Here is a 27008-nt window from a genome sequence, read left to right as displayed (position 1 = left end):
GTCAGGTGAATCAAAGACATGTAGGTCAGGTGACTCAAAGACATGTAGGTCAGGTGACTCAGACATGTAGGTCAGGTGACTCAAAGACATGTAGGTCAGGTGACTCAGACATGTAGGTCAGGTGACTCAGACATGTAGGTCAGGTGAATCAAAGACATGTAGGTCAGGTGACTCAAAGACATGTAGGTCAGGTGACTCAGACATGTAGGTCAGGTAACTCAAAGACATGTAGGTCAGGTAACTCAAAGACATGTAGGTCAGGTGAATCAAAGACATGTAGGTCAGGTGACTCAAAGACATGTAGGTCAGGTGACTCAGACATGTAGGTCAGGTGACTCAAAGACATGTAGGTCAGGTGACTCAGACATGTAGGTCAGGTAACTCAAAGACATGTAGGTCAGGTGAATCAAAGACATGTAGGTCAGGTGACTCAAAGACATGTAGGTCAGGTGACTCAAAGACATGTAGGTCAGGTGACTCAAAGACATGTAGGTCAGGTGACTCAGACATGTAGGTCAGGTGACTCAAAGACATGTAGGTCAGGTGACTCAAAGACATGTAGGTCAGGTGACTCAGACATGTAGATCAGGTGACTCAAAGACATGTAGGTCAGGTGACTCAGACATGTAGGTCAGGTGACTCAAAGACATGTAGGTCAGGTGACTCAAAGACATGTAGGTCAGGTGACTCAAAGACATGTAGGTCAGGTGAATTAGCAGTAGTAAATTGTCCCTAGGTGTGTGTGTGATGTGTGTTGTCTGCTGTAGTGGCTGGTCAGTGCTGGTTGATAAGTTGTGTGTGTGATGTGTGTTGTAGTGGCTGGTCAGTGCTGGTTGATAAGTTGTGTGTGTGATGTGTGTTGTGTGCGGTAGTGGCTGGTCAGTGCTGGTTGATCAGTTGTGTGTGTGATGTGTGTTGTGTGCTGTAGTGGCTGGTCAGTGCTGGTTGATAAGTTGTGATGTGTGTTGTGTGTTGTCTGCTGTAGTGGCTGGTCAGTGCTGGTTGATAAGTTGTGTGTGTGATGTGTGTTGTGTGCTGTAGTGGCTGGTCAGTGCTGGTTGATAAGTTGTCGTGCTCTAGTCGTCCTCCTTGTTGGCTGGTTGTTACTCGGTGGTTTGGGGGGAAGGTGTCTGTGCTGCGGTCTGTGGGCCTCTTCCATCACTGGTGTGTGTGGTGGTCCAGAGCTGCCACCATTATCTGCAGCTGCTACTTCCTGATAATACAGAACTTTCTGGTTACAAACGTGTGACTCTGCTGCTCCTCTGTGATGAGCTCGAAGGAATGGTTCCTTGTTTTCTGACGTCCTCAGTGTTCATGTAGTCCACATGCAGTTCATGTAGTCCACATGCAGTTCATGTAGTCCACATGCAGTTCATGTAGTCCACTTGCAGTTCATGTAGTCCACAGGTAGTTCATGTAGTCCACATGCAGTTCTTGTAGTCCACAGGTAGTTCATGTAGTCCTCAGTGTTCCTGTAGTCCACATGTAGTTCATGTAGTCCTCAGTGTTCATGTAGTGCACAGGTAGTACCTTTAGTCTACCGGTAGTTCATGTAGTCCTCAGGTAGTTCATGTAGTCCACATGTAGTTCATGTAGTCCTCAGTGTTCATGTAGTCCACAGGTAGTACCTTTAGTCTACCGGTAGTTCATGTAGTCCACATGTAGTTCATGTAGTCCTCAGTGTTCATGTAGTCCACAGGTAGTACCTTTAGTCTACAGGTAGTTCCTGTAGTCCACATGTAGTTCATGTAGTCCTCAGTGTTCATGTAGTGCACAGGTAGTACCTTTAGTCTACCGGTAGTTCATGTAGTCCACATGTAGTTCATGTAGTCCTCATTGTTCATGTAGTGCACAGGTAGTACCTTTAGTCTACCGGTAGTTCATGTAGTCCTCAGGTAGTTCATGTAGTCCACAGGTAGTTCATGTAGTCCACATGTAGTTCATGTAGTCCACAGGTAGTTCATGTAGTCCACAGGTAGTTCATGTAGTCGTCAGTGCTCATGTAGTCCACATGTAGTTCATGTAGTCCACAGGTAGTTCATGTAGTCCACAAGTAGTTCATGTAGTCCACAGGTAGTTCATGTAGTCGTCAGTGCTCATGTAGTCCACAGGTAGTTCATGTAGTCCACAGGTAGTTCATGTAGTCCACAGGTAGTTCATATGGTCCTCAGGTAGTTCATGTAGTCCACATGTAGTTCATGTAGTCCACAGGTAGTTCATATGGTCCTCAGGTAGTTCATGTAGTCCACAGGTAGTTCATGTAGTCCACAGGTAGTTCATGTAGTCCACAGGTAGTTCATATGGTCCTCAGGTAGTTCATGTAGTCCACATGTAGTTCATGTAGTCCACAGGTAGTTCATATAATCCACAGGTAGTACCTTTACTCTACCGGTAGTTCATGTAGTCCTCAGGTAGTTCATGTAGTCCACAGGTAGTTCATGTAGTCTACAGGTAGTTCATGTAGTCCACATGTAGTTCATGTAGTCCACAGGTAGTTCATGTAGTCCACAGGTAGTTCATGTAGTCTACAGGTAGTTCATGTAGTCCACATGTAGTTCATGTAGTCCACAGGTAGTTCATGTAGTCCACATGTAGTTCATGTAGTCCACAGGTTCCTTGCATTTTCAGTCATCCATGCTTTTCTTATGATGACCCTGAAGTTCAAATCACAACAAATCAAAAAACACAACTGCATACAGAAAATAACCACTATAAATAGGAAATCATAATGGACCATAAGAAAACACAATGGCGACTTAAATTAACAAGAGAAAACGCAACAACAAATTAGAAGTCACAGTGGCATCGCTTCAGAATCAGAGACACTTTGTCGTTTCATTTCTTGCACTGGCGCACATGAAATGAAACATTTTATTTCCGCCAGCCCACAGCAGGGCAACACAACGACAAAAACACATATCCAAAAACTACAAGAACACATTTATCCAAACTAGAACACATTTATCCAAATTAACACACATATCCAAATTAACACACATATCCACACTAACACACATATCCAAACTAACACACATATCCACACTAACACACATATCCAAACTAACACACATATCCACACTAACACACATATCCAAATTAACACACATATCCACACTAACACACATATCCACACTAACACACATATCCACACTAACACACATATCCACACTAACACACATATCCACACTAACACACATATCCACACTAACACACATATCCACACTAACACACATATCCAAACTAACACACATATCCACACTAACACACATATCCAAACTAACACACATATCCACACTAACACACATATCCAAACTAACACACATATCCACACTAACACACATATCCACACTAACACACATATCCACACTAACACACATATCCACATTAACACACATATCCACACTAACACACATATCCACACTAACACACATATCCACACTAACACACATATCCAAACTAACACACATATCCACACTAACACACATATCCAAACTAACACACATATCCACACTAACACACATATCCAAATTAACACACATATCCACACTAACACACATATCCACACTAACACACATATCCACACTAACACACATATCCACACTAACACACATATCCACATTAACACACATATCCACACTAACACACATATCCACACTAACACACATATCCACACTAACACACATATCCAAACTAACACACATATCCACACTAACACACATATCCACACTAACACACATATCCAAACTAACACACATATCCACACTAACACACATATCCAAACTAACACACATATCCACACTAACACACATATCCAAACTAACACACATATCCACACTAACACACATACCCACACTAACACACATATCCAAACTAACACACATATCCACACTAACACACATATCCAAATTAACACACATATCCACACTAACACACATATCCACACTAACACACATATCCACACTAACACACATATCCACACACACACATATCCACATTAACACACATATCCACACTAACACACATATCCACACTAACACACATATCCACACTAACACACATATCCAAACTAACACACATATCCACACTAACACACATATCCACACTAACACACATATCCACACTAACACACATATCCAAACTAACACACATATCCACACTAACACACATATCCAAACTAACACACATATCCACACTAACACACATATCCAAACTAACACACATATCCACACTAACACACATATCCACACTAAACAAAAAGAATCACTGTCCAGGAGAAGGAACACCAGCCAGGATGACTGTCGGAACTGCCGGTCTACATGGGCCAGCAGTTAGCTTAGCCCATGTTAGCTTAGCCCATGCTTCCGCGTCTTGTCAGACCGCCCTCGGTGTTTCCTCTTCGAGCACAGCTGCGGTCAGGGCTGTGGTCCCTGGGCCCACAGAATGCAGCAGACCAGGCTCCCTCAGCCGATCCAGCGCCAGCTCGCCCAACCAGACACCTTCGACACACCTCCCCGCACTCCACACGACGACACTAAAAACACAGTCAAGGCTAGGTGAGGCCGCCGCCAGACCGCCAGACCAGTCCTGTCAGACCGCCCTCGGTGTTTCCTCTTTGGGCACAGCTCCAGGCAGGGCCGTGGTCCCTGGGCCCACAGGACGCGGCAGACCAAGCTCTCCCAGCTGATCCAGCGCCAGCTCTCCCAGCCAGCGAACGAAGACACACTTAGAGGCAGACATGGAGAAAGACACTGCATGGACGGTCCAGGGTGAGGCCGCCTCAAACGTGAATTCGTGTCGCCATCTTCCCACACCGGAAGCGGAAAAAAAACAACCAACCAACTGCTACTCCTACCAAGGCTCCTCGCTGTCTGGACATATTTCGCACTGGAAACACAAAGGGATTCCAGTGTTCAACGGAAATCTGCCATCTGTCCCACGATGTGGCCCGGTTACGAAGCAGGTGGTTTCAGACAGGACGCAGCGGTCACGTCGGTACACTTACACCCAGCCATGAACTTTGAGACGAGGCATTGCGTTATGTTTGACCTGGCTGGTGGCTTAACCTCTGGATCAGCATCTGGGGGACGGCTGAAATAGTGCATTTTAAGGCCAGGGTCACATAATGTGAAGGGTCACAGATTGTACCGTTGTGCTTTCCAATTTGTCATCGTGTTTTCTCGTCAGTTAATTTGGTTCACAATTTGTCACTATGTTTTGTGATGTGCCGTTGTGCTTCCATAATAGTTGTTTTGTCGTTGTGATTTGCGCTTCAGCTCCAGCTCGTCAGTCACGTCAGTGTAACTGGTGGAGGATGAATCCACAACCCTCCTTCCGGCTCAGACCCTCCGCGGTTCACACACAGCAGTCTGTCATACTGGAGTTCCTTTTGTAAATGTACACTTGTTTTTCACGGTGGTTTCCTGCCGTGTCACTTCCTACAACGCAACCTACACAGATTTCCAGCAGGAGGCGCTCCACCACCGCACAGCAAAGCAAACGCTGAGAGAATGTGACAATGAAAAACCAACGTGAGTTTATAAAAACACCACTATGACCGACTGCTGCAGCATCGGTGTCACATATGAATGCACATTATTGTGTGTGTGTGTGTGTGTGTGTGTGTGTGTGTGTGTGTGTGTGTGTGTGTGTGTGTGTGTGTGTGTCTTGGGTTACACCTGCATTTGTAAATGAGCTTCCAGTGAATGTCTTGGTTACACTTACGGTGTTGTGCGTTCAGGTGAAATATTCATAAAGACCACTGCAGTGTTCCCGAAGCGCCGCTCACTTGGCATCCGCCATCAATCACAGAAGTGAAGCCACGCCCCCCTGCGGCCCTGATTGGTTGGGGAGAGAGACGACGGTAGCACACAGCATTCTGGGTAACGGCGTATTTAAGTTTATGGAGCTTGAAGTCTACTGGAGAATAGCCGCTCTGGTGGCCGAGCGGAATAAACCGCCGTTCTGGCAGCCCGCTCGTCACTTGGCTGGGAGGTTCGAATCCCAGACTCGCCGTAACCGGTCACAGCCAGAGCGTCCACGGGGTAAGGCCTTCATTAGGCCACCCTTACCCGAGGGATAGTGGGTGTAGATCAGTGTAGTGTGCGGGGACTCGTCGTTCTCCAGCGACCCCTCTGGCCCACCCGGGCGCCTGCAGCCAAGCAACTGAAAGCGTTCAACCTACGCCTCCTAGCGGCCTGAAGGTGATGCAATCCATGCGAGGAGGCTTCAGCGTGTAAACTAGCGAGAGCAGCTGACACGAGCTTGAAGGAAGCTGGTGTTACGACTATCTCCTTCCTGTGGAAACGTGAGCCAGGGGAGCTGTTCCACAAGAGTTCCGGCCATATGCCGCTGGGTTAATCGGGTGGGATAAGGGGAGAAACTAGAAATACATTTAAAAGAAAAAGAAAGAAGTCTACTGGAGAATGAAAGGCAGCGTGAGTGTTTCTGCGGCATCCATTTTGAAACTCTGTATGAAAGCAGAGTTGCTGTCCTACTTCTTGACGAGTAAGTAGAACTACTGCACGTGTGTGGAAAACACCAAAGGCTGTTTGCTTTCCATTGCTCCATATCCACCTGTAATGTGACAGACCGGCGGTTATTAATAGGGTTTTTCTTCTTCTTCTTCTTCTTCTTCTTCTTCTTCTTCTTCTTCTTCCGGCTTGTGCCCTGTTTCTCAGGGTCGCCACAGCAGGTTTGGTAGTTTCCATCGGTACCCTGTGAGGACGCAGCACCGATGTTATTCATGATTTTATTGTGTTATTGATGTTATTAATGGTGGTTATTAATAGAGCAACAGCATTATTCATGAACTGCCACTCTGAGTGGCTGACAGTACTACTGGCTCCACCCCCCATCCTTGACAGAAACAGTGGCTGTCCAACCAGAGGCTACCTTGCTCCCAGCATGGGCACCTTTATGCATAAACTGGGCTGATTGTTCCTGGTGTGACGTCACCCGAGGGAGCTCCCCCCCCCCTTTTTCTCCCCAATTGTACCCATCCAATTACCCTACTCTTCCGAGCCGTCCCGGTCTCTGCTCCACCCCCTCTGCTGATCCAGGGAGGGCTGCAGACTACCACATGCCTCCTCCCATACATGTGGAGTCACCAGCCGCTTCGTTTCACCTGACAGTGAGGAGTTTCACCGGGGGGGGGGGGGTTGCGCGTGGGAGGATCACGCTATTCCCCCCAGTTCCCCCCCCCCCACGAACAGGCGCTCTGACCGACTAGAGGAGGCGCTAGTGCAGCGGCCAGGACACATACCCACATCATCCACCTTCCCACCCGCAGACACGGCCAACTGTGTCTGTAGGGACGCCCGACCAAGCCGGAGGCAACACGGGGATTCGATCCGGAGATCTCCATGTTGGTAGGCAACGGAATAGACCACCACACTACCCGGATGCCGCTGAGGGAGATTTTTGATTGGGTGTTTCAAATGGTGTCATTTGGTCCCATTGAAAAGCTGGTGAAGCAGAGATGTTGTGTAAATTGTGTGACATCATGAGAACGGTGACAGCAGCATCGCACACGACACCACAGTAAGGTGGTGCTCTTCAGCTGTGGTCTTAGAGACTGCTAAAGAGAAATACGGCAGCGGGTACCTTCCTCTTGATGAGGCCCAGTGTTCTTGACAACCAGTGCAGGGTGTCACCCTTCAGACTCATTGTGGCTGTGACCTTTGACCTTTTCGAAGCCTAGAAACACAGCTCAGGGGTAGGGGAAAGGCGGTGAAGCAGACTTCTGTCCTCTGTGTTGGAACAGTGATGTCATTCTGCAGATCTGCTCCCTTTGAGTCGGACTCCTTTGTCCTTTGTTTGGTGGAGGAGGTGCAGACCCCCAGAGCGACGGCATCCTGCATCTCCTCCACACAATGAGCTCTTTTGTCTGCGGAGCAGGGGTCGCATTGTTCCAGTCATTTGAATTGTACTTCTGCTGGTTGAGCAGGTTCACCCATGTCTTCCAAAGAGTGTGGAGAGAGGGAGCAGGCGAGGTCCCGTTCAGACGGACCAGCCGCTGGTGGTGCTTGGAAGGGGGGTTTTATTTATTTTATTTAGTGAGAAAAGGGAGGGAAGGGAGGGAAGGGAGGATGAGAGGATGAGAGGATGAGAGGAGCTCTGTTCCATCTGACTCTCTGTGACGCCGCTGAATTCATGTGCACAGACGTGCTGTCTGTCGTCTTGCTTATCTGGTCTTTCTACGTGTACAGTTCATGTGGTCTTGTGGTTGTAAAATACTGAACTTTCTTCTTACTTAAGGGGTTTTTGTCATAATCACGTTTTTTTTATGAAATGAAACGTCAAAATGCTGACGTCACCACTCCTGTGTGGTTTAATGTACATATAACCTGCCGCTCAGCAACCCAGGCTGATGGTTTTTTCCTCCCTTTTCTCCCCAATTGTACTTGGCTAATTACCCCCCTCTTCCGAGCCGTCCCGGTCTCTGCTCCACCCCCTCTGCTGCTCCACCCCCTCTGCTGATCCGGGGAGGGCTGCAGACTATCACATGCCTCCTCCCATACATGTGGAGTCACCAGCCGCTTCTTTTCACCTGACAGTGAGGAGTTTCACCAGGGGGACGTAGCACGTGGGTGGATCACGCTATTCCCCCCAGTTCCCCCTCCCCCCTGAACAGGTGCCCCCGACCGACCAGAGGAGGCGCTAGTGCAGCAACCAGGACACATACCCACATCCGGCTTCCCACCCACAGACACGGCCAATTGTGTCTGTAGGGACGCCCGACCAAGTTGGAGGTAACACGGGGATTCGATCCGGCGATCTCTTTGTTGGTAGGCAACAGAATAGACCACTACGGTACCCAGACGCCCCACCCAGACTGATATTTATTACATATTTACTACATCAGTACAATGTCATGATATTTTCTCCTCGTGATGTAGTTACCACTCACATTCGGATTATGATAGTTACCCATCCTGCCCTAATGTTTTTAGGAAAGATGGAGGGAGTCACATGGTCTGGGGACATCAAGAGTTAAAGGGAAGGTTTACAAGATGGTAGTGAGACCAGCTATGTTGTATGATTTGGAGACAGTGGCACTGATGAAAAGACAGGAGGAGGTGGAGGTGGCAGAGATGAAGATGATAAGATTTTCACTGGGAGTGATGAAGGAGGACAGGATTAGGAAGGAGTATATTAGAGGGACAGCTCAGGTTGGACGGTTTGGAGACAAAGCAAGAGAGACAAGATTGAGATGGTGTGGACATGTGTGGAGGAGAGATGCTGGGTATACTGGGAGAAGGATGCTGAATATGGAGCTGCCAGGGAAGAGGAGAAGAGGAAGGCCAAAGAGGAGGTTTATGGATGTGGTGAGGGAGGACATGCAGGTGGCTGGTGTGACAGAGGAAGATGCAGAGGACAGGAAGAGATGGAAACGGATGATCCGCTGTGGCGCCCCCTAACGGGAGCAGCAGTAGTAGAGGAATAAGACACAGTGCCGCTTTAATCCAATTGGAGTGCCACCATCTTGACTCTGGTTTTGTTTTATTGAACAAAACCAGAGCATTTTGACTTTTAATCCTCAACATAGTGACACGAGCCTCATATGTTTCGCATTTAAATAACCAGCATTTAGATTATGCCCTCATCCAGAGTGAACAGAGAGAGGCTTAGTGCCTTGCTCGGGGGAACTTTGACAGGAAACCAATGTTGGGGATTGAACCTGTCATCTTTTCTGTTGTAGGGCAAAGCTGATTCCTCTTGAGACCATCAGGTCTTCCACACAAACCGAGTTTTACAGTTCAACACTGAGTTATTCTCCAGCTCAGACAGGCGGAAACACCGTGGAGTCGTTTTATTTTTTAGGGGACAAACCTTAACGAGCCTTTTCTCTAATTATTTTTATTTATTTATTTATTGCCTCCATCTGCAGCCTGCTCAGCAAAACATCAGGTGCTGTTGTCTCCACCCCAAACCCATGCTGCATGAGACAGAAAGACGTATTGTAGAGAGGACGATGTATTATAGAGAGGACGGTGTATTATGGAGATGAAGACTTTAGGCTGGACTTCATCGCTGCTTTGTGATGTATTGGATAATACTGAATACTGCATTTAATGACCTGGCTTACCGGCTGTCTTATCAGAGCAACAATATCACAGGGGCAGCAGAGGCATTGAGATGATGTGGCTGGATTTACTTTATTAATATTTATTCACACAGGCTCAGTCTTCCCATTTACCCACTGTAGTGAATGTGAAATGGAAATAAGAAATTATAAAAAATGATTTAATGACAGTTTTTATGTGTCCATTTTTTCGTGAATTATGTAAATTAAATGTAAATCAATGCACAACAAACCCAGCAGAAAGAAACAGATATCATCACTAATAGCAGAAAACTACCTTCCGTCCATTTCATCTGACCTTTGCCTGACCTGTCATCCCCACAACCGAGCCGAACCAAGCCGAACTGAACCGAACCAAACTGAACTGATTTGAACTGAACCGAGCTGAACTGAACTGAGCTGATCCGAACTGAACTGAACCAAGCCAAACTGAACCGAGCTGAACTGAACTGAACTGATCCGGACTGAACTGATCCGAAGTGAACTGAACTTGAACCGAGCTGAACTGAACTGATCCGAACTGAACTGAACTTGAACCGAGCTGAACTGAACTGAAATTACTCTTTCTGAAGTGCTTTTTTACTCTGAGGACACACAGCATTTTACAATGGAATGACTGCATTACATTACGGTACAAAACCGACTTAAACTCCCAGAATGCAAAAATAACTCATGGTTTTCTTCTTCTTTTTTTCCACATTTTCTTAACTTTTTAATCAAGGAAAAGGTTTCTTAGAGCGTCTTATTTAATTTAATTTTGTTTTATTTCATGTGGCTGTGTCTTTGTGAAGGGCAGAAGGCAGCAGATGATTCTGTGTCTGTTTCAGTGGCCTTTTAGGTTTTGCGGCCCAATTAGTTCCTCTCCTCTCTGGCCAAAACCAAACAGCTTGTTCTAGTTTCCCCATCATGCCCTGGACTCTTCTGTTGGTCAAGATCAGCATCTCATCCATCAGTTTAAACCACCGACGCCTCATCATCTCTCTGACTTCTGTGAAATCTTTTTCCTTTTAAATCTGGTTCAGCTAAGTGGAGTTCAGTTCTTTACCTGGCAGGACAATGTTCCCTGTCAGATGAATGGAGATAAGGGGTCTCAACAAAATGGTGGAATCTGGAGCCAACAGGAAGTACTTACTGTAAACTGAGAGCCATGCACTGACCTTTAACCTCAGAGCAGTTCATCTAACTTACAGTCAGATTTCAAGACATCCCTTTTAAAGGCTGAATAATGATGAGGGGGTTTTCAGGTGGTGTGTGTCTTATTCTAGCTCGGGCCCTCTACCAGAGGCCTGGGAGTTTGAGGGTTATGCACAGTATCTTAGCTGTTCCTAGGACCACACTCTTCTGGACAGAGACCTCAGATGTTGTTCCTGGAATCTGCTGGAGCCCCTCTCCCAGTCACAGCCCCTAGTGCTCCTATTAACACATGAGCGAAACTCAAAGTAATTGGAAACAACACCGGGGGGTCAAAGCATCAGTTACTGGTTGATAGAGCAGTCACCCAAGACTCTTAAGACAAGAGAGACCAACTTGAGCACAGCCTGGATTGTCTACAAGAAAGCATACAATTCAATGCCCCATACCTGGTTACTGGAGTGCTTGGCACTATACAAAGCCAACAGGACACTGCTAGTCTTCATGAAGAACTCAATGTGGCAGTGGAAGACAATCACATACACACAAGTAAACATCAAATGTGGCCTATACCAAGATGATGCACTATCTCTACTGCTTTTCTGCATAGACCTGAACCCCCTCAGTCAGATAATCACCAAGACTTGATATGGATTTGGGTTCAGAGGTGGAGATATCATCAGCCACCTACTATACATGGATTACATCAAGATGTATGCCAGGAATGAGCGAGACATTGACTCACTGATCCACCTCACCAGGATCTACAGCAATAACATCAGTATGTCATTCAGACTGGACAAGTGCAGTCGAATGGTGGCAAAAAGTGGAAAGGATTGAACTGAAGGATTGAATTACCACATGCCAGGATAACAGACATACAGGACAGTTAGAAGTACCTGGGTATTCCACAGGCAAATGGAAACCACAAAGATGTAGCAAGGAGGTCAGCTACAGCCAAATACCTCCAGAGAGTGAGGCAGGCCCTGAGGAGCCAGCTCAATGGGAAGAATAAGATCCAAGCCATCAACATATGTATGCCCTACCAGTCATCATATACCAAGCTGGAATAATAAACTGGCCAAAGGAGGCAATAAAAACCACAGAAATCAGGACACGGAAATTCCTCATAATGCACGGAGGGTTCCCCTGGAAGTCCAGCAGCCTGATACTGTAAGATAAGTGAAAAGATGGGGAACGAGGGTTAGTGAGTGTCAGGCCCACTATCTAGGAGGAACCAAAGAACATCCATGAGTACATCAGAAAGAAGACCCCCCAGGATGAACTGCTGAGTAAGTACCTCAGGCAGCAGAAGACAGAGAGTGCAGAGGAAGAAGAAGAAGAAGAAGAGGTATCATGGAAGATCAAGCCCCTCCATGGGACGTACCACCAACAGATAGAAGACGTAGCTGAGGGCATCTGGGTAGCGTAGCGGTTTATTCCATTTCCTAACAACACGGGGATCACTGGTTCAAATCCCCGTGTTACCTCCAGCTTGGTCGGGCATCCCTACAGACACAATTGGCCATGTCTGTGGTTGGAAAGCCAGATGTGGGTATGTGTCCTGGTCGCTGCACTAGCGCCTGCTCTGGTCGGTCAGGGTGTCTGTTCAGGGGGAGGGGGAACTGGAGGGAATGGCGTGATCCTCCCACGCGCTATGTCCCCCTGGTGAAACTCCTGTCAGGTGAAAAGAAGTGGCTGGTGACTTCCCATGTATCGGAGGAGGCATGTGGCAGTCTGCAGCCCTCCGCAGATTGACAGAGGGGGTGGAGCAGCGACCAGGACTGCGCAGAAATAGTGGGGTAATTGGCCAAGTACAATTGGGGAGAAAAAGAAGATGTAGCTGATATCGAGAAATCCTACCAGTGGCTAGAAAAGACTGAACTGAAGGACAGCACAGAGGTTCTGATCATAGCAGCACAAGATCAGGCACTCAGAACCAGATCGGTTGAGACAGGGGTCTACCACACCAGACAAGACCCAAGATTCAGGCTGTGCAAAGATGCTTCTGAAACAGTCCAGCATTTAGTAGCTGGGTGTAAAATGCTAGCTGGGAAAGTGTACACTGAAAGGCATAACCAAGTGGCTGGGATAGTGTACAGGAATAGCTGTACTGAACACAGACTGGAAGTCCCCAAGTCCAAATGGGAGACACCACCAAAGGTGGTTGAGAATAGGGCACAGCTAAGATCCTGTGGGACTTCAAGGTCCAGACTAACAAGCAGGTGCTGGCTAACCAACCAGACATTGTGGAGGTCAACAAGGAACAGAAGACAGCAGTAGTGATCCATGTAGCGATCCTGAGCAACAGCAACATCAGGAAGAAAGAGCATGACAAGCTAGAGACATACCAAGGGCTGAGGGAAGAACCAGATCAGATGTGGAAGGGTAAGTCCACAGTAGTCCCAGTGGTAACAGGAGCACTAGGGGCTGTGACCCCCAAACTGGGAGAGTGGCTCCAGCAGATTCCAGGAGCAACATCTGAGGTCTCTGTCCAGAAGAGTGTGGTCCTAGGAACAGCTAAGATACTGCACAGACCCCTCAAACTCCCAGACCTCTGGTAGAGGACCCGAGCTTGAGGAAGACACACTCAACCTGAAAAAAGGGGGGGTGAGAGGGAGATTTTATATATACCTAAGACTGAAACCCAATACCAGATCTGACCAACATCACAACTAAATGCAAACTGGCTTGTTTTACTGTGTTTACTGTGCTTTGATTTTTGGTTCTTGTCTTCTTTCGTTCTGTGGAGTTCGATGGGTTTGTGAGGTATTTTGTTTCCCTATTGGTTTAATGTTGTGTTTCCGTTTTTATTCTTCTATAAAATAAGAGAAAAAATGTACTGTATTTTAGCTTGTATTTCCTTAATGAGGACAAAACAATTCAATGTCAATTATTTTGTCCATTGACCCCAAATTAATGGTCTGAAAATGCACTGTTCTGTCAGAGTAACGGATCAGATCAGCAGATACTTAAAGATTAATTTGCAGAATCAGAACCGCCAGTGAAAAGTTAAAACATTTCGCTGTCCGTTCGTCCATCCATCTCAGTCCGTCCATCTGAGGCTGCGTATCATTACTCAGTCTGAGCTCTGTATGATGGATGATGGTGGAGAATACAGTATATTCATTTGAACACATAATCACCTACTTTTTATATCTGAACCATTCAAATGTATCTGATCTAGCATCACTGAATTATTGATTTAGTGTGTAGCTGGGAATATTGTTTAAAAAAAGTGTCTTTTGACGTTGTCTTTGGATGAAGTTGTCGTGATTATGTTGGAACTGAGCTGCTGGAGCTTGACGCAGGAGTGTTTGTGAAGCAGGTTGTTAGCTGACGTTCTCACACGCCTGTATGAATGTTTTTAAGAGTGTGTCAGGGCAGTGTTTGAACACAAGATAAGACGAAGAGGGGCGTCTGGGTAGCGTAGCGGTCTATTCCATTGCCTACCAACACGGGATCGGTGGTTCGAATCCCTGTGTTACCTCTGGCTTGGTCGGGCGTCCCTACAGACTCAAATGGCTGTGTCTGCGGGTGGGAAGCTGGATGTGGGTATGTGTCCTGGTCGCTGCACTAGCGCCTCCTCTGGTCAGTCGGGGCGGCTGTTCGGGGAGGGAGGGACTGGGGGGAATAGCGTGATCTTCCCATGCACTACGTCCCCCTGGTGAAACTCCTCACTGTCAGGTGAAAAGAAATGGCTGGTGACTCCACATGTATGGGAGGAGACATGTGGTAGTCTGCAGCCCTCCCCGGATCAGCAGAGGGGGTGGAGCAGAGACCGGGACAGCTCGGAAGAGTGGGGTGATTGGCCGGATACAATTGGGGAGAAAAAAAAAGGGGGGGGGATAAGAGGTGAGAAACAGACTTGTTGTAAATAGGCTCTGTGTTTTCTTGTTTGCAGGAAGAAGTCCTTCCTGTTCTCTGCGCTGTACGCTGCCTGCATCCTGGGAGGACGACATGTGATGAAGCAGAGGGAGAAGTTTGAGTTGAGGAAACCGCTGGTGCTTTGGTCTCTGACGCTCGCCGTCTTCAGGTCCGATGAGCCCGAGAATAACGGCCTCTATCTCCACCACATATATATCCATTTCACGTCACATTTGAATTAAGTGTGTGTTGGGAATCACTCCGTCTGCAGGAACTTCTCATTCCACGTCTATTTAGTCGCATTAAAGCAGACACACACTGACAGGTGGAGGGGGGGGGGGGTACATGTAAAAAGGAACCTGGACACAGTAAAAAGGGGTGGTCATCATGTATTACGTAAGGCAGACTATACACTTGCCCGCTAATATAAACTGATAAGAAGACCTGTGTGTGTCTCTGCATTTACAGTATATTCGGTGCCATCCGTACGGGGAGTTACATGATGTACATCCTGATGACGAAAGGGCTCAAACAGTCGGTTTGTGACCAAAGCTTCTACAACGGGCCTGTCAGCAAGTTCTGGGCATACGCATTCGTCCTCAGTAAAGCACCTGAACTGGGTAAGTCAGAACCTTTTGATGGTTTTGACTTCCATTTGTCTTATCTACTACTACTACTATTACTACTACTACTACTGCTACTACTTCCAGCTGCTCCCGTTAGGGGGCGCCACAGCGGATCATCCGTTTCCATCTCTTCCTGTCCTCTGCATCTTCCTCTGTCACACCAGCCACCTGCATGTCCTCCCTCACCACATCCATAAACCTCCTCTTTGGCCTTCCTCTTCTCCTCTTCCCTGGCAGCTCCATATTCAGCATCCTTCTCCCAGTATACCCAGCATCTCTCCTCCACACATGTCCACACCATCTACAAACCCCAATTCCAGTGAAGTTGGGACGTTGTGTAAAACGTGAATAAAAACAGAATACAATGATGTGCAAATCCTTTTCCACCTACATCCAACTGAATACACTACAAAGACAAGATATTTAATGTTCACACTGATAAACTTTATTGTTTTTTGCAAATGTTCCCTCATGTTGAATGTGATGCCTGTAACACGTTCCAAAGCAGCTGGGACAGGGGCAACAACAGACTGGGAAAGTTGAGGAATGCTCAGAAAACCCCTGTTGGGAACATTCCACAGGGGAACAGGTTAACTGGGAACAGGGGAGTGTCCTGATTGGGTATAAAAGGAGCATCCCCGAAAGGCTCAGTCGTTCACAAGCAAGGATGGGGCGAGGTTCACCACTTTGTGAACAACTGTGTGAGCAAATAGTCAAACAGTTTAAGAACAACGTTTCTCAACGTACAACTGCAAGGAATTTAGGGATTTCATCATCTCCAGTCCATAATATCATCACAAGATTCAGAGAATCCCGAGAAATCTCTGCACGTAAGTGGCAAGGCCCAAAACCAACACTGAAGGCCCGTGACCTTTGACCCCTCAGGCGGCCCTGCATTAAAAACCGACATCATTGTGTAAAGGATATGACCACGTGGGCTCAGGAGCACTTGGGAAAACCATCGTCAGTTAACACAGTTGGTCTCTACATCTACAAGTGAAAGTTAAAACTCTACCATGCAAAGCCAAAGCCATATATCAACACCACCCAGAAACACCGCCGGCTTCTCTGGCCCGATCTCATCTGAGATGGACTGACGCCAAGTGGACAAGTGTGCTGTGGTCTGACGAGTCCACATTTCACATTGTTTTTGGAAATCATGGACGTGGTGTCCTCCGGGCTAAAGATGAAAAGGACCATCCAGATTGTTATCAGCCCAGAGTCCAAAAGCCAGCATCTGTGATGGTATGGGGGGGGGGTGTTAGTGCCCCATGGCATCATGGGTAACTTGCACATCTGTGAAGGCACCATTAATGCTGAAAGGTACATACAGGTTTTGGAGCAACATGTGCTGCCATCCAAGCGACGTCTTTTTCAGGGACGTCCCTGCTTATTTCAGCAAGACAATGCCAAGCCACATTCTGCAGGTGGTCCACCAGCGGGGCTTCGTAGTAGAAGAGTGCGGGTACTGGACTGGCCTGCCTGCAGTCCAGACCTGTCCCCCATTGAACATGTGTGGCGCATTATGAAGCACACAATACGACAACGGAGACCCCGGACTGGTGAGCAACTGAAGTCGTACATCAAGCAAGAATGGGAAAGAATTCCACCTACAAAGCTTCAACAAGTAGTGTCCTCAGTTCCCAAACGCTTATTGAGTGTTGTTAAAAGGAAAGGTGGTGTAACACAGTGGTGAACATGCCCCTGTCCCAGCTTCTTTGGAACGGGTTGCAGGAATCACATTCACAATGAGGGAATATTTGGAAAAAAACAAGAAAGTTTATCAGTGTGAACATTAAATATCTTGTCTTTGTAGTGTATTCAGCTGAATAGAGGTGGTAAAGGATTTGCTAATCATTGTATTGTGTTTTTATTCACGTTTTACACAACGTCCCAACTTCACTGGGATTGGGGTTTGTATCTCCATCTTGTCTCTCTTGCTTTGTCTCCAAACCGTCCAACTGAGCTGTCCCTCTAATATACTGGTTCCTAATCCTGTCCTCCTTCATCACTCCCAATGAAAATCTTATCATCTTCCTCTCTGCCACCTCCAGCTCCTCCTCCTGTCTACCCAGACCACACACAATCTACCCAGACCACACACAATCTACCCAGACCATACACAATCTACCCAGACCATACACAATCTACCCAGACCACACACAATCTACCCAGACCACACACAATCTACCCAGACCACACACAATCTACCCAGACCATACACAATCTACCCAGACCACACACAATCTACCCAGACCACACACAATCTACCCAGACCATACACAATCTACCCAGACCATACACAATCTACCCAGACCACACACAATCTACCCAGACCATACACAGTCTACCCAGACCACACAAAATCTACCCAGACCACACACAATCTACCCAGACCATACACAATCTACCCAGACCACACACAATCTACCCAGACCACACACAATCTACCCAGACCACACACAATCTACCCAGACCACACACAATCTACCCAGACCACACACAATCTACCCAGACCATACACAATCTACCCAGACCACACACAATCTACCCAGACCACACACAATCTACCCAGACCATACACAGTCTACCCAGACCATACACAATCTACCCAGACCACACACAATCTACCCAGACCATACACAGTCTACCCAGACCACACAAAATCTACCCAGACCACACACAATCTACCCAGACCATACACAATCTACCCAGACCACACACAATCTACCCAGACCACACACAATCTACCCAGACCATACACAATCTACCCAGACCACACACAATCTACCCAGACCATACACAATCTACCCAGACCACACAAAATCTACCCAGACCACACACAATCTACCCAGACCACACACAATCTACCCAGACCACACACAATCTACCCAGACCACACACAATCTACCCAGACAATACACAATCTACCCAGACCATACACAATCTACCCAGACCACACACAATCTACCCAGACCATACACAATCTACCCAGACCATACACAGTCTACCCAGACCACACACAATCTACCCAGACCATACACAATCTACCCAGACCACACACAATCTACCCAGACCATACACAGTCTACCCAGACCACACAAAATCTACCCAGACCATACACAATCTACCCAGACCACACACAATCTACCCAGACCATACACAGTCTACCCAGACCACACAAAATCTACCCAGACCATACACAATCTACCCAGACCACACACAATCTACCCAGACCACACACAATCTACCCAGACCACACACAATCTACCCAGACCATACACAATCTACCCAGACCATACATAATCTACCCAGACCATACACAATCTACCCAGACCATACACAATCTACCCAGACCATACACAATCTACCCAGACCACACACAATCTACCCAGACCATACACAACCTACCCAGACCACACACAATCTACCCAGACCACACACAATCTACCCAGACCATACACAATCTACCCAGACCATACACAATCTACCCAGACCATACACAATCTACCCAGACCATACACAATCTACCCAGACCACACACAATCTACCCAGACCATACACAATCTACCCAGACCACACACAATCTACCCAGACCACACACAATCTACCCAGACCACACACAATCTACCCAGACCACACACAATCTACCCAGACCATACACAATCTACCCAGACCACACACAATCTACCCAGACCACACACAATCTACCCAGACATACACAATCTACCCAGACCATACACAATCTACCCAGACCATACACAATCTACCCAGACCATACACAATCTACCCAGACCATACACAGTCTACCCAGACCATACACAATCTACCCAGACCATACACAATCTACCCAGACCATACACAATCTACCCAGACCATACACAGTCTACCCAGACCATACACAGTCTACCCAGACCATACACAATCTACCCAGACCATACACAATCTACCCAGACCACACACAATCTACCCAGACCACACAAAATCTACCCAGACCATACACAACCTACCCAGACCACACAAAATCTACCCAGACCACACAAAATCTACCCAGACCATACACAGTCTACCCAGACAATACACAATCTACCCAGACATACACAATCTACCCAGACCATACACAATCTACCCAGACCATACACAACCTACCCAGACCATACACAGTCTACCCAGACCATACACAACCTACCCAGACCATACACAACCTACCCAGACCATACACAACCTACCCAGACCATACACAATCTACCCAGACCATACATAATCTACCCAGACCATACACAACCTACCCAGACCATACACAACCTACCCAGACCATACACAGTCTACCCAGACCATACACAACCTACCCAGACCATACACAACCTACCCAGACCATACACAACCTACCCAGACCATACACAACCTACCCAGACCATACACAACCTACCCAGACCATACACAATCTACCCAGACCATACACAATCTACCCAGACCATACACAATCTACCCAGACCATACACAATCTACCCAGACCATACACAATCTACCCAGACCATACACAGTCTACCCAGACCATACACAATCTACCCAGACCATACACAATCTACCCAGACCATACACAATCTACCCAGACCACACACAATCTACCCAGACCACACAAAATCTACCCAGACCATACACAACCTACCCAGACCACACAAAATCTACCCAGACCACACAAAATCTACCCAGACCATACACAGTCTACCCAGACAATACACAATCTACCCAGACATACACAATCTACCCAGACCATACACAATCTACCCAGACCATACACAACCTACCCAGACCATACACAGTCTACCCAGACCATACACAACCTACCCAGACCATACACAACCTACCCAGACCATACACAACCTACCCAGACCATACACAATCTACCCAGACCATACATAATCTACCCAGACCATACACAACCTACCCAGACCATACACAACCTACCCAGACCATACACAATCTACCCAGACCATACACAATCTACCCAGACCACACAAAATCTACCCAGACCATACACAGTCTACCCAGACCATACACAATCTACCCAGACCATACATAATCTACCCAGACCATACACAGTCTACCCAGACCATACACAACCTACCCAGACCATACACAACCTACCCAGACCATACACAACCTACCCAAACCACACACAAAGTCACAGACAAGTGGAAATCAGCAGTATGCCAGAAACAACAGACAGGTCAGTACATGGGCAACAGATGCACACTGGCACCCTTGTGTGACCCTGCATGCAGACTCACACGAGGACCAGGTGAAGGGTAAAAATTCACACAAGTTAAAAGAATAGAATAAGAAATGAAGCATCCTAAGATCTATTCACGTGACATTCCAGTACAACATTCAGTGAATGTACAGACCCACAAGTCACGTGAAACACACACACAAGGTATAAACCAACTATTGTGGTTTAAAACAAAATGAAGCATTCGTTTAAAATGACCACTACTACTGCTACTACTACTACTGCTGCTATTACTACTACTACTTTCAGCTGCTCCCGCTAGGGGGCGCCACAGCGGATCTTCTGTTTCCATCTCTTCCTGTCCTCTGCATCTTCCTCTGTCACACCAGCCACCTGCATGTCCTCCCTCACCACATCCATAAACCTCCTCTTCAGCCTTCCTCTTCTCCTCTTCCCTGGCAGCTCCATATTCAGCATCCTTCTCCCAGTATACCCAGCATCTCTCCTCCACACATGTCCAAACCATCTCAATCTTGTCTCTCTTGCTTTGTCTCCAAACCGTCCAACCTGAACTGTCCCTCTGATATACTCCTTCCTAATCCTGTCCTTCTTCATCACTCCCAATGAATAGTAGTACAATGAATGGAAGTACAATGAATAGTAGTACCATGAATAGAAGTACAATGAATAGAAGTACAGTGAATAGAAGTACAATGAATAGTAGTACCATGAATAGAAGTACAATGAATAGAATAACAATGAATAGTAGTACCATGAATAGAAGTACAGTGAATAGAATAACAATGAATAGTAGTACCATGAATAGAAGTACAGTGAATAGAATAACAATGAATAGTAGTACCATGAATAGAAGTACAGTGAATAGAATAACAATTAATAGTAGTACCATGAATAGAAGTACAATGAATAGAAGTACAATGAATAGAATAACAATGAATAGTAGTACCATGAATAGAAGTACAATGAATAGAAGTACAATAAATAGTAGTGATTTAAAATGACTACTCGGCATTCAACAGCCTGATAGCAGAAGGAATGAAGGACCTAGAATAGTGATTCGTTTTCCTAGGGGGCGCTTTGTATCACCGGCCTGAGGGCATTACAGGGAATTCGCTGGACAGGATGTGTGGTCAGGTTGGGTAATAATTCCTTTTGCTTTCTGGGCCACACGTTTCTCCCAGAGGGAGCACGAGTCTCTCCGCTGGACTCCAATTATCTCAGAGCAGACCTGAACCATACTGTTTAGGCTGTTCCTGTCCTTGGACAAGGAGTTCAGACACACGTCACAATTAAGACAGCAGCTCCCGCCTCGCTCGTGACATAACGGACGTGTTTGAAGCCTGCCGGGCCGAAATAAAACACACACACACACACACACACACACACACACACACACGTCAAACACTTGTACAGCAAGGAGTGGAAGCCCTGGTTATGGTCCACGTGCTGCTGTGTGTGGGAGGATGAGGATGTTAAACCTCACCTGCATCCCTGAATGACTCAAACGAGAGTCACACCAAACGATTGATAGCATGGTAAAATAACTCACAGTGCCTTTGTATACCAAATGAAATAAATGCTTGGTTGGCAAACGCTAAGATCTGAATATTGTTTAAAAAATATTTAGTTTGCTTCCAAAAGCTGAACAATTTGGAGTAGACACATCAGCTTCCCTATTCAATGTAGAACACCTGGATTAGTTTGTTGGTTAACGCTTGTAAAGGTAAGCATTAAAACGGGTAATAGATGGTTGTTGATTGGTTGATGGAAGATTTTGTCCTTGTTTGTACTTCCATCATACTGCTTTACATCCCACAACACCTCAGATGTTTTGTCTGATTTAGTCAATACATTTGTATTGTAATACCGATTGGCTAGACAGAGAGACCGAGCTGGGAAGGATGTGCAGCAGGTTAGGGTGATCAAGGATAGAGATGGAAATGTGCTGACAAGTGAGGAGAGTGTGCTGAGAAGGTGGAAGGAGTACTTTGAGGGGCTGATGAATGAAGAAAATGAGAGAGAGAGAAGGTTGGATGATGTAGGGATAGAGAATCAGGAAGTTCAGCGGATTAGCAAGGAGGAAGTGAGGGCAGCTATGAAGAGGATGAAGAGTGGAAAGGCAGTTGGTCCTGATTACCTACCTGTGGAGGCATGGAGATGTTTAGGAGAGATGGCAGTGGAGTTTTTAACTAGATTGTTTAACACAATCCTGGAAAGTGAGAGGATGCCTGAGGAGTGGAGAAGAAGCATACTGGTACCGATTTTCAAGAACAAGGGTGATGTGCAGAACTGTAGCAACTACAGAGGTATAAAGTTGATCAGCCACAGCATGAAGATATGGGAAAGAGTAATAGAAGCTAGGTTAAGAGGAGAGGTGATGATCAGCAGCAGCAGTATGGTTTCATGCCAGGAAAGAGCACCACAGATGTGATGTTTGCTTTGAGAATGTTGATGGAGAAGTATAGAGGAGGCCAGAAGGAGTTACTACATTGTGTCTTTGTAGATTTAGAGAAAGCATACGACAGGGTGCCGAGAGAGGAGGTGTGGTATTGTATGAGGACGTCGGGAGTTGCAGAGAAGTATGTAGGAGTGGTGCAGGATATGTATGAGGGAGGTGTAGCAGTTGTGAGGTGTGCGGTTGGAATGACAGATGGGTTCAAGGTGGAGGTGGGATTACATCAAGGATCGGCTCTGAGCCCTTTCTTGTTTGTAATGGTGATGGACAGGTTGACGGATGAGATCAGGCAGGAGTCTCCATGGACGATGATGTTCACGGATGACATTGTGATCTGTAGTGGGAGTAGGGTGCAGGTGGAGGAGAGCCTGGAGAGGTGGAGGTATGCACTGGAGAGAAGAGGAATGAAAGTCAGTAGGAGCAAGATGGAATACCTATGTGTGAGTGAGAGGGAGGACAGTGGATGGTGAGGATGCAAGGAGTAGAGGTGACGAAGGCATATATGTTTAAATACTTGGGGTCAACTGTCCAAAGTAACGGGGAGTGCAGGAGAGAGGTGAAGAAGAGAGTGCAGGCAGGGTGGAGTGGGTGGAGAAGAGTGTCAGGAGTGATGTGTGACAGAAGGGTACCAGCAAGAGTTAAAGGGAAGGTTTACAGGATGGTTGTGAGACCAGCTATGTTATATGGTTTGGAGACAGTGGCACTGATGAAAAGACAGGAGGAGGAGCTGGAGGTGGCAGAGATGAAGATTTTCACTGGGAGTGATGAAGAAGGACAGGATTAGGAAGGAGTATATTAGAGGGACAGCTCAGGTTGGACGGTTTGGAGACAAAGCAAGAGAGACAAGATTGAGATGGTTTGGACATGTGTGGAGGAGAGATGCTGGGTATACTGGGAGAAGGATGCTGAATATGGAGCTGCCAGGGAAGAGGAGAAGAGGAAGGCCAAAGAGGAGGTTTATGGATGTGGTGAGGGAGGACATGCAGGTGGCTGGTGTGACAGAGGAAGATGCAGAGGACAGGAAGAAATGGAAACGGATGATCCGCTGTGGCGCCCCCTAACGGGAGCAGCCGAAAGTAGTAGTAGTAGTAGTAGTAGTAATAGCAAAAAGTAGTAACTTGTTTAGCAAGTACACGCATATTCTAGTAAATACAACAGGACAAGTTGTACCACAAGGCAGTAGCAGTACTGTGAAATCCTGGCGGTAGCAGACACAGTTTGTATGAATTGGGTCAAAACTTCTGGTTGGTCCAAGAGCGCAGAACAGGCTGGGCTGCAGCTCGTCGTCGTGAGGGGATTTATGGGAGCCTCAGAGGCTTTACAATCACATAACAATCTACAATAGATGTAAATAGAATAAATGACAAAGTGACCCCCCCCCTTATCCTTAGAGCCTCAATCGGGATGAGGGAAAACACAGAAAAGCTCATCAGCAAAACATGGTAGAAACATCAGACATGCCTCTCACTTTCAAAAGTTGGTTAAGATTTTCTCTGTCTCTCTTCTCATCAGGTGACACGCTCTTCATCGTCCTGCGGAAACAGAAGCTCATCTTCCTGCACTGGTACCACCACATCACCGTGCTGCTCTACTCCTGGTACTCCTACAAGGACATGGTGGCCGGTGGCGGCTGGTTCATGACCATGAACTACCTGGTGCACGCCGTCATGTACTCCTACTACGCTGTGCGGGCGGCCGGCTTCAAGGTGTCCCGCAAGTTTGCCATGTTCATCACGCTGACACAGATCATGCAGATGCTGGTGGGCTGTGTGGTGAACTACCTGGTGTACTCGTGGATGCAGCAGGGCCAAGAGTGCCCGTCCCATGTGCAGAATATTGTCTGGTCCTCCCTCATGTACCTCAGCTACTTTGTGCTCTTCGTCCAGTTCTTCTTCGAGGCTTACATCGGCAAGACCAGAGCATCAGCCATGGCTGTCACCAAGAAGGGCCAATAATATGACCACATGTCTTCCCATGCCATAGACAGGACAGGACAGGACAGGACAGGACAGGACAGGACAGGACAGGGGAGGAGGGAGGTGCAGCGTAAAGGGAGTCAGGAGAGCAGGGACCAATGACTTCGGGAAAGTTGGTGAATGAATGACTGGAAAGATGAAGGGAATGTGTGGAGGGAAAGATGGAGGGGTGTGTGTGTGTGTGTGTGTGTGTGTGTGTGTGTGGTCAATATGGAGGCTGACGTTTGTGCTCGAGTATTTGAACCAATGTGCATATCCAAAAGGTCCTGGATTGAGATTATCTTCTCATCAATGGGGCACTGAGAGAAAAGCGCCTCCACAGTGAGAAGCAGGGAGCGAGCGGCCCATCTGATGTCTCAGTGCCCCCCCCCCCCCCCGCCCCATTCGAGTCACCGCATTTACATCTTTTTAAAGAGAAATTTAACAATAAAAAGACAGTTGGAACTGATGGAGGAGTTGCATCTGCCAAGAGCGTAATGTTTACTTGACAAACACAAAGTTAATTGGTACATATGAAGATGGACATTGGCCGTGCTGGTTTTAGCCATCTGAGTGTGTTTTCTGTCTGTCTGTCTGTCTTCAATGTTGTACGTTGTTCTGTTTTGATGTGTCAACGAAAATGTTTGAGACACTGGAGAGTGTGTGACGCTGCTAGGGGTTGGTGTGTACTGGCAGGGTGAACAGCACTGCGCCGTCTGTATCTTACATTGCAAAATGCGATATTTTCTCAGGTCTTACGTTATTTCTTTTTCTCATATATATATGTGTATATATATATATATCAGAAAAGCAGACATGTTTGACATCACTTCTGGTTTTGCAATATGTTTGAAAGGCATCAGAAATGGCTTCTTAGCTCATCCAGATATTCAAAAACAGCTGACTGGAGGAGGATGAGTCACATGACCACCCCGCACATGGCCATGATGGAGACGGATGCTGACAGTGAGTCTGGTTCACCGTCTGTCACGACCGAGCAAAAGTCTCCAATCACACCTGGGAAATGAGCTGCCATCAGTTTTCCAAAGACTTCTTTGTAAGAAAGGGTCCAGTTCCAGTTAGGAGGACCGGTCTCGTGCACAGAAAGCGTAAATGGATTTCAGATGTTTGTGTTATCTAAAAAAAACATGCAATTGTCAAAAATTCGTTGTAATAACTCTAAATAACTTGTATCATTAATGGTGTCTGTTGTGCTATCGTGCATTTGCACTGTATCAATGTAAAAAAATTGCAGAGAAACTTAACATATGAACAAAGAAAAAAAGTGACATTCTGCCCACAGTGTTGTGTCTGTTTTTAGCTACAGCAACTCATCATCACATGGTTTGTTCATTTTAAAGCAGGTTAATGGACAATTTTGGACCTGGTCTGAATACAGTGATGTTTTTAGGAATGACAGGGAGATTAACTGATACCTAAATATACTATGTACAAATAAGTTAGCACTTTCTGCTCCATTCCTCATTTTATATATATATATATATAGCAAGATAAGCGGTTTGATAATGGATATATAGATATAAACTTTGTTAAAAGAAACACTCAACGGTAGGGAAAGTGCTCAACAAATAAGGAGCAAAATAATCCAGTGAGTCAAGTAAATAATTTATGAGAC

General features: G+C 46.5%; 1 protein-coding gene across 1 annotated transcript in view; it reads left to right on the top strand.

The window, feature by feature from the left end:
• The window catches only part of elovl6 (ELOVL fatty acid elongase 6), a 47778-nt gene extending 21121 nt beyond the window's left edge, over positions 1–26657 (top strand). Inside the window, exons 2-4 of the mRNA XM_056290454.1 lie at positions 15120–15251; positions 15551–15702; positions 24930–26657. Coding sequence (XP_056146429.1) covers positions 15120–15251; positions 15551–15702; positions 24930–25372 — 727 coding nt within the window. The 3' untranslated portion in view covers positions 25373–26657. The remainder of the gene's footprint in view (positions 1–15119; positions 15252–15550; positions 15703–24929) is intronic.
• The last annotated feature ends 351 nt before the right edge of the window (positions 26658–27008 follow it).

This window comes from Lampris incognitus, chromosome 1 (genome assembly GCF_029633865.1).
Source record: "Lampris incognitus isolate fLamInc1 chromosome 1, fLamInc1.hap2, whole genome shotgun sequence".
Taxonomy (NCBI): domain Eukaryota; kingdom Metazoa; phylum Chordata; class Actinopteri; order Lampriformes; family Lampridae; genus Lampris; species Lampris incognitus.
This window is presented reverse-complemented; position numbering and strand designations above follow the sequence as displayed.